We start from the raw sequence: 14,347 nt of genomic DNA, 5'->3' as shown, positions 1-14,347 counted from the left end.
TGCTTGCCTACGGAGCTGTGAGGGGAACGGCACCTCAGTACCTCCAGGCTCTGATCAGGCCCTACACCCAAACAAGGGCACTGCGTTCATCCACCTCTGGCCTGCTCGCCTCCCTACCACTGAGGAAGTACAGTTCCCGCTCAGCCCAGTCAAAACTGTTCGCTGCCCTGGCCCCCAATGGTGGAACAAACTCCCTCACGACGCCAGGACAGCGGAGTCAATCACCACCTTCCGGAGACACCTGAAACCCCACCTCTTCAAGGAATACCTAGGATAGGGTAAGTAAGGGTAAGTAATCCTTCTCACCCCCCTTCTCCCCCCCAACAAGATTTAGATGCAAGTGGCTGTTCCACTGGTTGTCATAAGGTGTATGCACCAATTTGTAAGTCGCTCTGGATAAGAGCGTCTGCTAAATGACTTAAATGTAATGTAAATGTAATTAGTTGTCTCTGATTGAGAATCATACTTAGGTAGCCTGGGTGTCACTGTTTGTTTGTGGGTGATTGTCTATGTTAGTTGCTTGTGTCAGCACAGGTCTCATTATAGCGTCTTATTCGTTTATTGTTTTGTATTCAGTGTTTAGTGCTTTCTTTAATTAAAAAATCATCATGAACACATACCACGCTGCATTTTGGTCCACTCCTCACGACGATTGTGACAGTTACCAATTGGATGTTCACATTTGGAGTTATTAAAATTGTGTCAAATTTCAACCAAACCCTGCTTAAATAAGTTATAAGATCATAAAAAACATACATGCCAATACAGTTGTGTTCAGCTAGCTGAGCCTCGTTGTGGTGCCATGTCCTGTGCTCTGAGGTATATTTTGTAGGATCTGAGTGAGAACCCTGTGTGGATGGGAGAGTCTCTGGGAGGTGATAGAGGGCTAGCAGAGTGAGGCAGGTGAGGATACTCAGGTGAGCAAGGTGCTGTAAACTGAGACCGTACTAGGCTTCATGGACCGTATTTACAATGGGCTACGCCTGTACTGAAGTATAAAGATGAGATAGAAAGTGAAAACCTCAGACGGGGTCCTTTTCCAAATGGTTAGAACATTTGTTTCAAAGTAATCTATGTTGTAGCACACAGTATTGCTTCCCTAAAATTAAATGTTTTGCACTGGAGTAAAACTTTGGAAACATTGGATAGCCACTGTTTTACTTTCAACTTCTTTTAAAAAAGGAACTTAAATCCATTGATTGATGCTGGGGAATGAGCAACGCTTTAGACAGAGGTCATTTTCCAGGTGGGGTTTTGTGGCATTTTGGGGGAAGAGTGTAACCTGACTCCCCCACAGTGTCAGAGGAGAGTGGCATGGTCTGGGTCCATGTTATCCATGCTGGCCAAAATGGCCTTCCGGTCCTCCTGGGGCGGGCGACGGTACAGCAGAGCGGAGAAGCGGGAATACGGGTCCTGTTTGACTGGCCGTTTCTTCTTCTTGCGGAGGTAGAGAGCTTCTTCGGGCTGGAGTACCTGAGAGGTGTAGTCCTGCTGGGTCTGAAAGGTGGAGACACCTGGAGGATGGGGATAGCGACATACAGGTCAGAGGTGAGCGAGCCCTAGGTCAGGATAAGAGGGCAGAGGTGGAGAGTAAGGGTCCTGGGTGCTATCAGACAGACATTGGGACGGAAGGTGATGCATGCAAAACACACAGGAAACCATGGGTCAGAAAAAAGGGTGGTTGAATTAGAGAATGATCTCAGTTCCAATCCAAGGTAAATACTTTACACTGTACCACTCACCACACCATACCACCACAATATGGTTATTTGCGCACAATACTCTAGGAGAGTAGATACTTCCCAATCAGCAAAATGTAAACGTTACTCGGGTTACATCATCATAACGTCCCCATCCTCAATAATAATAAATTAACACATTTGGATAGCTACAGTAGGCTTTAGGTTTAGCAAATGCTAGCTAGCCAACAGTCTGTGACGTAGAAGTCCGTCACTGGCCGCGGGCAGCATTTGGTTCTTTAACGCACACACATATTCATCACTCCTCCCTGCGCCATTATAAGATAAGTTAACAATGTGGGTCGACACACAAATTAACTTCTGTCTTGGTGCATGCATTTCACACTTGTCAGTGTTCATATTTGAGAGATACAATAATTATTATACTTATCAATGTTGTGGATGAGCGCATTGTTTGTTTGTTCTGTTCCTCTCTCTCCATCTCTGTAGCTTCCGGGTATGCTGGAAAAGGACCCGAGCTAAGGGAATTGGGTTGGCTTTATAGTGCCTGTCCCAAATGGCTCATTAATGCATATGGGCATATTGAAAGATATTGTCAGTAGTGATGTAATGTTGTAAATGTTATGTTGTGATATTGTTTAAAACCGTGTTGCAATGTATATCCTTTAGTATGTTTAGTTCATGGAAAATGTAGGTTTGTATTGTTAATTGATTAATTAATTAGGGTTAATTGTTCTGAGGGGAGGGGCTAGCCCTACAAAAGGAGCCTCTCTTTCAGTCATAGAGGGCATATTTTGGATTGAGCTGTGGATGGGGCAGCATTGTTTTTAAGCTGTCCCATAAGGTAGACGTTGATGGCAGTACTGTTGTTTTTTGTTCCGGAATTCACTTGTAAATAAACACCTTTGCACAAAAGAACTTTTGCGGTTCCGCCATCTTTTTATTTTGATAGAGGTTAGGTTATCCAGTTTAGCCTTCTGGCCTACTCTACGTGACACAGTCCATAAAATGCATTTCAATGCCAGATGAATGAAACTATTGGTTTGAATGTTTCAAATTCATTAAAGGGCTTCTACAATGTGGCACCTACATGTTTGGGATCAAAATAAGGTAATTATCTTACAATGGTTAAAATAAGTTAATTAGTTAGAAATGCAACATGAATAAGTGAGATGTTGAATTGCATGATTCAAAAGATAAATTGTATTAACTGATCATCTACAGTCATTTGATACCTGTGTAAGTATTATTAGAAATTATGTCATGACTATGGAGAAAGTTGGTGTCAAAGTTAGGTTTCTGGAGAACTGCAGAACTCATTGAGGGAACTACCTTGGTGTTACCACCACTACGGCTGGGTATCAGAGATGGGGAAAATATCACACCATGGTACCTTAATCACACCATAGTGGCATGCCGCTGAGTAGATAGCATCGTATGATGCATATATGTAATTCGATTGGCGCCTGTAAAAGAGAAAGTCCTTGTTAATCCTGCTGTGGTGAAGTCTTTAAAAATATATATGGCTACTGAAAACAAATCTGAGTCTGCCAGACACAATTTCTGTCAAAAGAGCGGTATGCCACAAAATGTGCATGTTATTCAATCATTGTCTTACGTCAGGACCATACAACCACAACGCCAGAGGACTCACCTGTTTTTCTTCTGGACTTGGAGTTGTTGTTGTTGACCACCATCATCTTCTTGGCCTTTTTAATACGTTGGTACCTCAATGCATCAAACCTCTCAGACCCCGCAGGGGCACTCGGCTCACCTCGACGATTTCTGAACAAAAAAGGAGGGAGAAGACACGTAACCCTGAGGAATATCTGTCTACTGGACCTCTCTGTCTGCATGAGAGGCCCTCAAAGTCCAAGGATCAAACCTTATGAGTTCTGCTTCACATTACCTAACGTTTGGAGCAATGTGACACACCTGAGGTTTCTGACTGAACAAAGCCAATAGTTCGGCCAAACTAAATCAAGAGGTATGTTTGTGTGACTTGAATCTAGGGTGTTCCTGTATTTTACACTATCTGTTCTATGATTTGTTAAAAAATATAATCATCCTTGTAACAAAGTTGTGATGCGTCAATTTATCCCAAGGTGAGGTATAAAAGATTATTACAATGCTTAAACATTTAGAAAAAATATCTGCACATGTTATTTTCAGAGGGGAGTGAAAAGATATATATATAAAAAATAAACCATAAAAATGGAATTTGATTTCAAGCTTAAGTGTAAAGAGCAACACTTTCTTGTAGTTTATTTTACCATTTTTATTCTGAAAATAACAGTTGCAAATCTGAAACAATATTGTCATTTGTAGAACATGAACGAGTATCCCTATCCAGATACCGAGGCACCTTAAAACGGCAGCCCACAAATTCTGTCACCAACACACCAGTTCCACAAAAGACACAAAAACAAATAGCATTACAAAGGGGCTGTCCTCCAGCTGTGCCTGCAGAGAGAAATTGAAAGCATTTAGAAGAGGGGGAAAATCACAGCTGAGCGACAAAGCATCATCAATATGTATTCATAGACATGGATACTGTCTACAATGGGCTTCACCATGCTGACAGGGAGAGATGGCGGGAGGGGAAAATGGCTACTTGGGAACAGTCACATTACGAAAAATAAGCCAAAACCAAAACGAAGCACTCGGACAACAAATGTAACAAGAGTTTATTCAGATATTTGTTTTTTGGGGGGGAACTGAATATAAATATTTAGCGATGGCATGCATGGCAGTTTGCACATGGAACAGGACTTTAAAGGGGAATACTCTGAAAAGTGGTCATGTATGGCTCAGTTGGTAGAGCATGGCGCTTGCAACGCCAGGATTGTGGGGCTGATTCCTGGGGCAACCCATACTTAAAATGTATGCACATATGACTGCAATTCGCTTTGGATAAAAGCATCTGCTAAATGGTATATATTATATAATTATATAAAAGCACTTCATAGGACTGTGACCTAAAACCAGGGGTGCTTGGTCCCCTCACACCCTGGGCTAATGCTACTTTCCCCACAATATCAAGAAAGTGTGTCAACAGTTGTGGAAGGACACTTGCTTCACATGGTAGTGAGAACTGTTCTGCAGTCCAAACTTACAAGTGTAATTAGGTTATTTGCATGTTTTGTTTCATACTGACTGAAGTTAAGGGAGTTTCGACTGCCAATCATATAAAATATTTCCTAAGAGCATGGGTCCAAAATATTTAATTGGTGTATTATACAAAAGCACCTTAAGTAAGAAAGGATAGTATGTCTACTGCTTGAGAGGAATGCTAAGAATGTAACAAGTCAAAGAGGACATAACAAAGTGCCCATTGCCACAACCCACAAGACTAGATGAGAGAGACAAGCTACTACAGTCTGGACAATCCATAATATAACATTGGGTAGGCTTAGAAAAAGGCTATTACAATTGTCCGATACATATATATTTCCTCTGATATCTACTGCTTATTCTTAATGAGGACACAAAAGAAAGCACAAAAAAAGTAAGGACAAGTGCAGCTAAGCTGCTAAAGTAACACCATTATACATAAAAATGCTTCTGTGGTCAAAAGAACAGATAACATTTTTGTCAGGGCCTTGCTTGTGCAAGGACTTTCTTTCAGATTTTTATATGTACCTGTCAGTGTCATGGTAATTAACCAAAACATTTTTAATCGAAAAATTATGTTGTAATAGTGTTGTTAGCATTCATCTCAAGCATGCAGTTGTGTCAGTGATACAGTGCCTTCAGAAAGTATTCACACCCCTTGACTTGTTCCACTGTTTTTTGTGTTACAGCTTGAATTTTAAATGGATTCAATTGAGATTTTTTTGTCACTGGTCTACACACAATAGCACATAATGTGAAAGTGGAATATTTTTTCTGAATATTTACAAATCATTTAAAAATGAAAAGCTGAAATGTCTTGAGTCAATAAGTATTCAATCCCTTTGTTAAGGGAAAGGGGGATACCTAGTGAGTTGTACAACTTAATTCTCTCAACTGAAATGTGTCTTCCACATTTAACCCAAACCCTCTGAATCAGAGAGGTGTGGGGGGCTACCTTAATCAACATCCACAGGGAACAGTGGGATAACTGCCTTGTTCAGGGTCAGAATGACAGATTTTTACCTTGGGGATTTGAACCAGCACCCTTTTGGTTAGTGGCCCAACGCTCTAACCAACAGGCTACCTATGGCAAGCCTACATAAGTTTAGGAGTAAAAATGTGCTTCACAAGTCAAATAATGAGTTGCATGGACTCACTCTGTGTGCAATAAAAGTGTTTACGTTACTTTTGAATGTCTACCTCATCTTTGTACCCCACATATGAAATTATCGGTAAGGTCCCTCAGTCAAGCAGTGAATTTCAAACAGAGTCAACCACAAAAACCAGGGAGATTTTCCAATGGCTCACAAAGAAGGGCACCTGTTGGTAGATGGGTAAAAAATAAATAAAAGCAGACGTTGAATATCCCTTTGAGCATGGTGAAGTTATTAATTACACCTTGGATGGTGTGTCAATACACCCAGTCACTACAAAGATACAGGTGTCCTTACTAACTTATTTGCCAGGAAGAAAGGAAACCGCTCAGGGATTTCACCATATTTTCAAGCATAGTGGTGGCTGCATTATGTTGTGGGTATGCTTGTAATCGTTAAGGATTGGAAGGAATGGAGCTAAGCAAACAGGCAAAATGCAAGAGGAAAACATGGTTCAGTCTGCTTTACACCGGACACAGGGAGATTAATTCACCTTTCAGCACAAGGCCAAATCTATACTGGAGTTGCTTACCAAGAAGACAGTGAATGTTCCTGGGGGGAAAAGTTACAGATTTGACTTAAATCTACTTGAAAATATATGGCAAGACCTGAAAATGGTTGTCAAGCAATGAGAGCTTGAAGAATTTTGAAAATAATAATGGGCAAATGTTGCACAATCAGTTGCGGAAAGCTCTTAGAGACCTACCCAGAAAGACTCACAGCTGTAATCGCTGCCAAAGGTGTTTGTACAAAGTATTGACTAAGGAGTGTGAATACTTACGTAAATAAGATATTTCTGTATTTAATTTTCAATAAATTTGCAAACATACAGTACTAGTCAAAAGTTTGGACACACCTACTCATTTCAAGGTCCTTCTTTATTTTGTACTATTTTCTACATTGTAGAATAATAGTGAAGACATCAAAACTATGAAATAACACATAGAATCATGTAGTAACCAAAAAAGTGTTAAACAAATCTAAATATATTTTATATTTGAGATTCTTCAATGTAGCCATCCTTTGCCTTGATGACAGCTTTGCACACTCTTGGCATTTTCTCAACCAGCTTCATGAGGTCACCTGGAATGCGTTTAATTTAACAGGTGTGCCTTGTTCAAAGTTAATTTGTAGAATTTCTCTCTCTTCTTAATGCGTTTGAGCCAATCACTTGTTGTGACAAGGTAGGTGTGGTTTGGTAGCCCTATTTGGTAAAAGACCAAGTCCAAAATAAGGCAAGAACAGCTCAAATAAGCAAAGAGAAATGACAGTCCATCATTACATTAAGACATGAAGGTCAGTAAATGCGGACAATTTGAAGAACCATGAACATTTCTTCAAGTGTAGTCGCAAAAACCATCAAGCGCTATGATGAAACTGTCTCTCATGAGGACCGCCACAGGAAAGGAAAACCCAGAATTACCTCTGCCACAGAAGATAAGTTCATTGGAGTTTACTGCACCTCAGATTGCTGCCCAAATAAATGTTTCACAGAGTTCAAGTATCAGACACATCTCAATATCAACTGTTCAGGCCTTCGTGGTTGAATTTCTGTAAAGAAACCACTACTGAAGGACACCAATAATAATAAGAGACTTGCTTGGGCCAAGAAACATGAGCAATGGACATTAGACCGGTGGAAAGCTGTCCTTTGGTCTGATGAGCCCAAATTTGAGATTTCTGGTTCCAACTGCCGTGTCTTTGTGAGTAGGTGAACGGATGATTTCCGCATGTGTGGTTCCCACTATGAAGCATGGAGGAGGAGGTGTGAGGGTGCTTTGCTGGTGACACTGTCAGTGATTTATTTAGAATTCAAGAGACACTTAACCAGCATGGCTACCACATCATTCTGCAGTGATACGCCATCCCATCTGGTTTGCCCTTAGTGGGACTATAATATATTTTTCAATAGTACAATGTCCCAAAACATACCTCCAGGCTGTGTAAGGGCTATTTCACCAAGAATGAGAGTGATGAAGTGCTGCATCAGATTACCCGGCCTCCACAATCACCCGACCTCAATCCAATTGAGATGGTTTGGGATGAGTCGGACAGTGAAGGAAAAGCAGCCTACACATGCTCAGCTTATGTGGGATGTCCTTTAAGACTGTTGGAAAATCATTCCACATGAAGCTGGTTGAGAGAATGCCAAGAGTGTGTACAGCTGTCACGAAGGCAAAGGGTGGCTACTTTTAAGAATCAAAAATCTAAAATATATTTAGATTTGTTTAACACTTTTTTGGTTACTACATGATTCCATATGTGTTATTTCATAGTTTATGTCTTCACTATTCTTCTACAATGTAGAAAATAGTAAAAATAAAGAAAAAACACGGAATGAGTAGTACTGTTTGACTGGTACTGTATCTAAAAAAAAGTTTTCAATTTGTCATTATGGGGTTGTGTGTGTGTGTAGATCAGCGTTTCTTAAACTATGGGTTGCGACGGGACCTGTTAATGGTGGGTCGCGACGTAAATATATAATTATTGAATAAATTACTGGAATTGACTTGGCCAAGCGCAACGGCAGCTCTCGGTTCATTGCGATTGGGAGATGCCCGTGTGCTTCGCGGTTTACCGGATCTTTTTCCTGCAGTTTTCCGTTCAAGCCACTGACTTGTTATTCCCACTCGCCATCACTCACCGCTGTGATGAAATTGACTCATGCGAGCCACAAGTTCTGACTGAGCTCAATCATAATGAAATGCAAATCCATTGATGACTTTATGTCTCTTTCATACAAACTTTGAGAAATAACGAGGAGCGCCCACTGTGTTTTGTGTGGGGAAGTGCTTAGTAATGAGTCTCTCAAAACGAACAAATTAATAAAACGACACATCCTGACCAAACATCCAGGCACAACATAACGGTAAACCCATGGTGTTATTTCAGAAGAGGGCAGAATGTTTCAGGAAACTGCTTCGAAAGTGGAATAGTAAGTCAACTCGCAAGGCATTGTTCTCATTTTATAACAGGTGATGGATGATAAGCAGAAATAAGGGAGTACTATCTCTCATAGTAGTAGATATGAGTTTCTCTTTCAAACAATCCCATGGCCTTGTAACGTTACACAGCTAATAGCTAACGTTAGCCAAAGCAAGGTAACATACACTCACCCCATTCCGTACAAATGTGCGTAACCACGACATTCAAACGAGGCTACAAAGAAAACTAATGAGACTGTGTTGACTTCAAATTCGGGGGTGTGAACTAGGTTTCTATTCAAGCGTTGATCGACATGGTAATGTCTCTATAGTATTGGAGAAAAGTTGAATAAACGGACGCTCCGTTACATCGGGACATGTCATGTCGCAAAGTTACAGCACACATAAAGCAACTATTTCTGTCTTACAATCTCTCTCCACCAGGTGTAGCACTTCTCTCATCCTTTAAAAACAAGAAATGGTAAAGGGGGATACCTAGTCATTTTTTGCATCATCATTGCATGCGGTCATCATTGTCAAAACCGCTGTTAACTTTACTAGATCACTTTAGCACCGCCCTATAAACCGCCCTTCAAATTCGACACAAACCTTCAAATAGTCATGTAATGACACATTATATAAACTCTTTATAGTGTATTATTTACATTTTAGAGGTGATAAGGTGATAAGTTGGACAGATCAAGTGAAAAAAAGCAATTTTCCCACATGACATCTCTCCTTCTCACTATCACGCATTAGTTTTGCTTCCCCACCCGCCATTTTTAAAAAGACCCGACGAGGCTCATTGCCTGCTTGAATTATGCAGAAACGGGCAGTGTTTAGGTCATGTAATTGATTCCGTTGGAAAGGGGAGAAATTGTGCTTTACAATGGTATTGACATTACAGTTGATCTGGAAATATTACCTTTTTTGGGGGCGCTAAAATAAGGGCAATTGTACAGACCAAGGCGATGTACGAGATTACGTGAGTTTACGTTAACTAGCTCCTGATAGTGCAACCCCAAGAAACAGTACAGATGAAGATGAAAAAGTATCAGGCCTACTGTACAGTTTACTGTATAAACTATTGTTGGAAACAAGTCTAGCTTGGAACTGTTGCTGTTAAAATACAAGTAATATTTTTTTATTCTGAACTGGAATAAACTGATTGAAGCAAGATGCTTTTTGAGGCAAACACACACAGTTCTGGGTTGCTCATCTGCAGCAGGAAGCGGTCTCCTGTCTGACTGAGAAAGCAGTAGATATTCTGATCCAGTTTGGCACCACATACCTATGCAAGTCAGAGTTCTCAAGTACAGAAACAGTGTCAATGCTGACCATGACCTCAGTGTTGCACTGTCAAAAACTGAACCCACCTCTCATTAGGGCTGTGTGTATGTGTGTGTTTTCTGGTCTACATCTGTTTGATGTGATCAATCAGTTTATTCCAGTTCAGAATAAAACATATGTATTTTAAGAGCAACAGTTCCAACCTAGACTTTCTATCAACAATAATTTATACAGTAAGATGTACAATAGGCCTGATCATTTTTTTTCCTGTACTGTTTACTTAGGGTTGCACATCAAAAAGCCTGTGTGTGTGTGTTCTGTTATACATCCTGTGTGATGGGATCAATCCGTGTATTCCAGTTAAGATTGAAATTATTTATTGTACCTTAACAGTTCCAACCTAGACAGGTATGTAGGAGTGTTTTTAATGGGGAAAAATAATCATGAAAATATATTTATGGGTATTTCATTGTTATTTGTTTTTGTCTATATTGTATTTTGTTTTGGCAGAAGGGCTAAGAAATGTACCGATATGTACGTATAGTTGCATATTTTACTAAGCTTGGGTCCCAGGAAAACACAGATTTTTTCATTTGGTTTCCAGGCGGAAAAAGTTTAAGAACCCCTGGTGTAGATGGTTGAGGAAAAACATCCATTTTGTTTTCAGGCTGTAACACAATCAAATGTGGAATAAGTCAAGGGGTATGAATACTTTCCGAAGGCTTTGTATGTGTCTAACCTCCAAATCAATTATCATAAAGGGTGACATATGCATGTTTATGTCAGAATGCATACATTATTGCAGACTATAGGACTCAAAATGCATAGTACTTTGAAAAAAGGAAAAAAGGGAAATGCAAGTTGATTGGAGTAACAAACTAAACAAAGCAAGAACGAAAGACTCGTATTCCCCTTTAAAGGACGAGGTGATTCAAAGCCCCACCTGCTGCCCCCCCCCCCTTTCAGACATGGATCCAACCCTTACCTATTGTGGTGTAGAGGACCTGGTCACAACAACGCTGCCCAGATAGCTGAGATCAATCAAAAACAAAGCAGGTAAGACTCCAGGAGCCATCAAGAACCACCAACTGCCCCTAATCAATAATGATGAAGACATTGCAACACATGAAAGCGGACAGATCCCTGCAACACGCTTCGCCCAACAAGCCTCCCTGGCAGTCAGACCAGGGATGTCCTGGGAGCAATGGAGGGGTGGGTGAGGGATGGGGTTGGGGTGGAAGGTTCAAGGAAGAGGCAATTCATGCAGTCAGGTTACTAAGGACGAGGATGGACCCCCCTGTGCCTGCTGAGATGGACTCTCATAAAAGTACCCTCTGCATTATAAATACAGAGTCCTAAAAGGCCTAAGAGTTAGACACAGCAATGGTGTTTGTTTTGTCTGAGAGTCAATTCGGATGCACATATGGGATTCCTCCTGTTGGGTGAAAGCAGGGTAAAGCATGACACACATGGAAAACCAGGGATCCTGTGGTGATGTCCCTCTGATTCCAGGCTTTTAGGGGCTTGTATCAAACAAACTGCACAATGCATTTGAAATGGTTTAGATAATAATGGCAATTTCTCCAAAGACTTACTGTAGCCCCGAAAGGTCTGTAAGGTAATCTGTGAAGCAAATCATTTCTCTTGTTAGGTCACGAAGGAGTTGATCCACCAAGTCTGAATTTAGAGGAAAATTAACAATCGGGGTTTGTCAAAAGACAAGTTTGGTACAGTGCTTCACAGATTCAATGGATGGATGTTTGAAAGTTGATGTCTGACATGAAAAGCAGCATTGATCGAGTTGAAAACATCAGAACACCCAAGCCCATAAAATAAATCTATACAGCAAAATTACTTTGCAATGAATAATGTAAGAGTCCCTAGTCAATTTATCATCATAAATTCTATCCTTTGATGAAGTCATTTGTCAAGAAAAAAAGAAAAACATATATATTGATATTTCACTCTAAAAACTGACATTTGTATGTAGTCCAACCCAAGTACATTTAGCTTTTAAAAGTAAAACCAGAATTGTCTTCAATGTAACTGCGTTCAGAACTCAAGGTGCAACCTAACAAGTTAAAGCAATTTGTAATGGGGCAGATAACAAGTAAATCCCTCTCTGAAGGCCTAGTGCACCTACCCTGAAGCTGAAAACTGGGGTGGAGAGGGCTCGGACGGAAGGACCTCCTCCTCAGTTCTCCTCTGGGATGGTATCTGCCCAATGGGATCACTTGGGATCTGCCCAAACATGTTGCTGCTTTCCATGGGGGGTGACGGGGACTGGGACGGGTAGCTTGTGGCGGAGGTGGCAAAGGCCATGTGGGAGCGGAAGCTGGGACTTGCCCTCTTGCTAACCTGACCATGGGCGAGAGAGGAAGAGGGAGACGACCTCCGAGAGAAGCTGGCTGAAGAGGGGGGAAGCAGGGTGATCTCAGACATCTCTGGAGGTATGGAGGGCTGGACGAAGCTAGGACGGGGACGCGGTCGCACTAGAATCTCTGGGGAGCCCTCGTGGGAACTAAGTGGACTCTGGGTGAGGGGCGAGAGGCGGGAAGGTTGGAGGACCATCATGCTAGGCTCCATTCTACGAGCCTGCCTGGGGCTGAGCCGGGGGGTAGGCTCAAACCACCGGGTGTCCAGGCTACTGAATGTGCTAGGGCTGCCCATGAGGGCTGTTGGGTCGGGGTAAGGCAAAACCGGCACACCCATACCGTAGCTTATGTGTCTTAGTTTCCCTAGACTCTGAGCCTCTTGCATAGCTAAACGCTTGACTGGAAGGCCCTGAGGCTTGACCTTGCTGGGAGACTTGCCTGGACAGCTCTTTGGGACCTCCAGCTGCAGAACACCGGGATAGGAGGGCACCTGGAGAGAGGATGGCTGGAGAGCACCAGGGGGAAGAACATGGGGAGGAGGAAAGAAAGGTTCCCGGTGGAGATGCAAAGGTTGGTGCGGTGGGAAAATGAAGTGGGGCCTTTCCAGATTTGCAAAGGGGAAATCGGGTCTGTGCCAGATCTCCGGGGAGTGAGAGGAAGAGGTAAGCGTCAGGGGAAGGGGGAAGCTTGAGACGGCATAGTGATGAATATCTCCTTCCCCCATCTCCTCAGGGATGCGGTGGTGACCAAAGGGCCCTTCGGGGTGGTAAGGTGGTGATGACATGACAGAGCTCAGAGGGCTGGTGTCTACCATGTAGAAAGGGGGTGGAGGGTCGGGTTCCCCAGGGCTGCCAAGGTACCCATAGAAGTGATCGTGGCTCTGGGGGAAGGCTCTGTGGTGCAGGGAGCCTTGGATCTGCCCCGTGGCCTCAAGCCGACTGCTCTCCATGATGGTCATACCTTCCATGGGTCTCTGAAAGCGGGGGCTGTAGGCTGGTGGCTGCAGGTAAGACTCCTGGCTGGAGATGGGGGAGATTTGGTGGGGTCGAAGGGTTGCCATGATGGGGGGCATGGGCCCGGGATCATCGTTCTCCTCATCCGACTGGCGGAATTCGGGATAGCGGTCTGACTCTTCGACGAAGGGGAAGCCCTCAATTCGCCGGGGCTTGATGGAAATCATCTCCATGTCGCTGGGGTCCGTGACGAAGCGTCCGTCAGGGCCTCGGCTGATCAGCTCAATGGGCGTGGTTGCCTCCATTTCATACTTGGAGACGCTGTACTTTTTGCTCGTTATTGCTCGCTTGGTTTTCTTGTACAGGGAGAGTTCTTCCTTCTTCGCAGAACTCGGGGGGATCTTCTTCATGCTCATGCTATGCCCGTTCTCAGAACACTCTGATGGTTGTCCCATGGAACGCATACTCTCCGGACTCTCCTTACCAGAGGAGGACCTGAGAAACAATGGAAAGACAGAAGGCCAGTCAATGCCTGCTCACCTGCCTCCTTTAACATGACTCAGCAAACAACCAAACTAAGCACCTCTGTCGATGCCTTTACTGCCAGGCAACATTTTAACTGGAAATTACGATGAAATAAATAAAATAAAGTTTCCAATCAGAGATGACACATGCATCCATAAAAAATGCTTTTTAAATAGCCATGCTCTGACTATACGTGTTTCTTATTTAGGTAACAAAATAAATATTGTCATAATTGTTTATCTGAATAAGTTTAGTTTGAGCCTGAAGTTTAAATGGGGATTTCAGACACTGCTACGATGCGCAAATGATTTG

General features: G+C 42.4%; 1 protein-coding gene across 4 annotated transcripts in view; it reads right to left on the bottom strand.

Moving 5' to 3' along the window:
- Positions 1-341: 341 nt before the first annotated feature.
- Positions 342-14,347, bottom strand: part of LOC118389972 (protein turtle homolog B-like) — a 199,097-nt gene continuing 185,091 nt past the window's right edge. For 3 of the 4 annotated variants that reach the window (XM_035780029.2, XM_035780030.2, XM_035780031.2), the window contains 3 exons: positions 12,326-14,005; positions 3,355-3,485; positions 342-1,514 (listed from right to left, as the gene is read on the bottom strand). In XM_035780029.2, the coding sequence (XP_035635922.1) occupies positions 1,300-1,514; positions 3,355-3,485; positions 12,326-14,005 (2,026 nt within the window). In that variant the 3' untranslated portion in view covers positions 342-1,299. Of the gene's footprint in view, positions 1,515-3,351; positions 3,486-11,167; positions 11,214-12,325; positions 14,006-14,347 lie in introns of those variants that run through there. The other variant, XM_052529798.1, reaches the window with a different exon arrangement.

This window comes from Oncorhynchus keta, chromosome 11 (genome assembly GCF_023373465.1).
Source record: "Oncorhynchus keta strain PuntledgeMale-10-30-2019 chromosome 11, Oket_V2, whole genome shotgun sequence".
Classification (NCBI taxonomy): domain Eukaryota; kingdom Metazoa; phylum Chordata; class Actinopteri; order Salmoniformes; family Salmonidae; genus Oncorhynchus; species Oncorhynchus keta.
The sequence above is the reverse complement of the archived record's forward strand: the minus strand, read 5'-3'. Positions and strand labels throughout refer to the sequence as shown.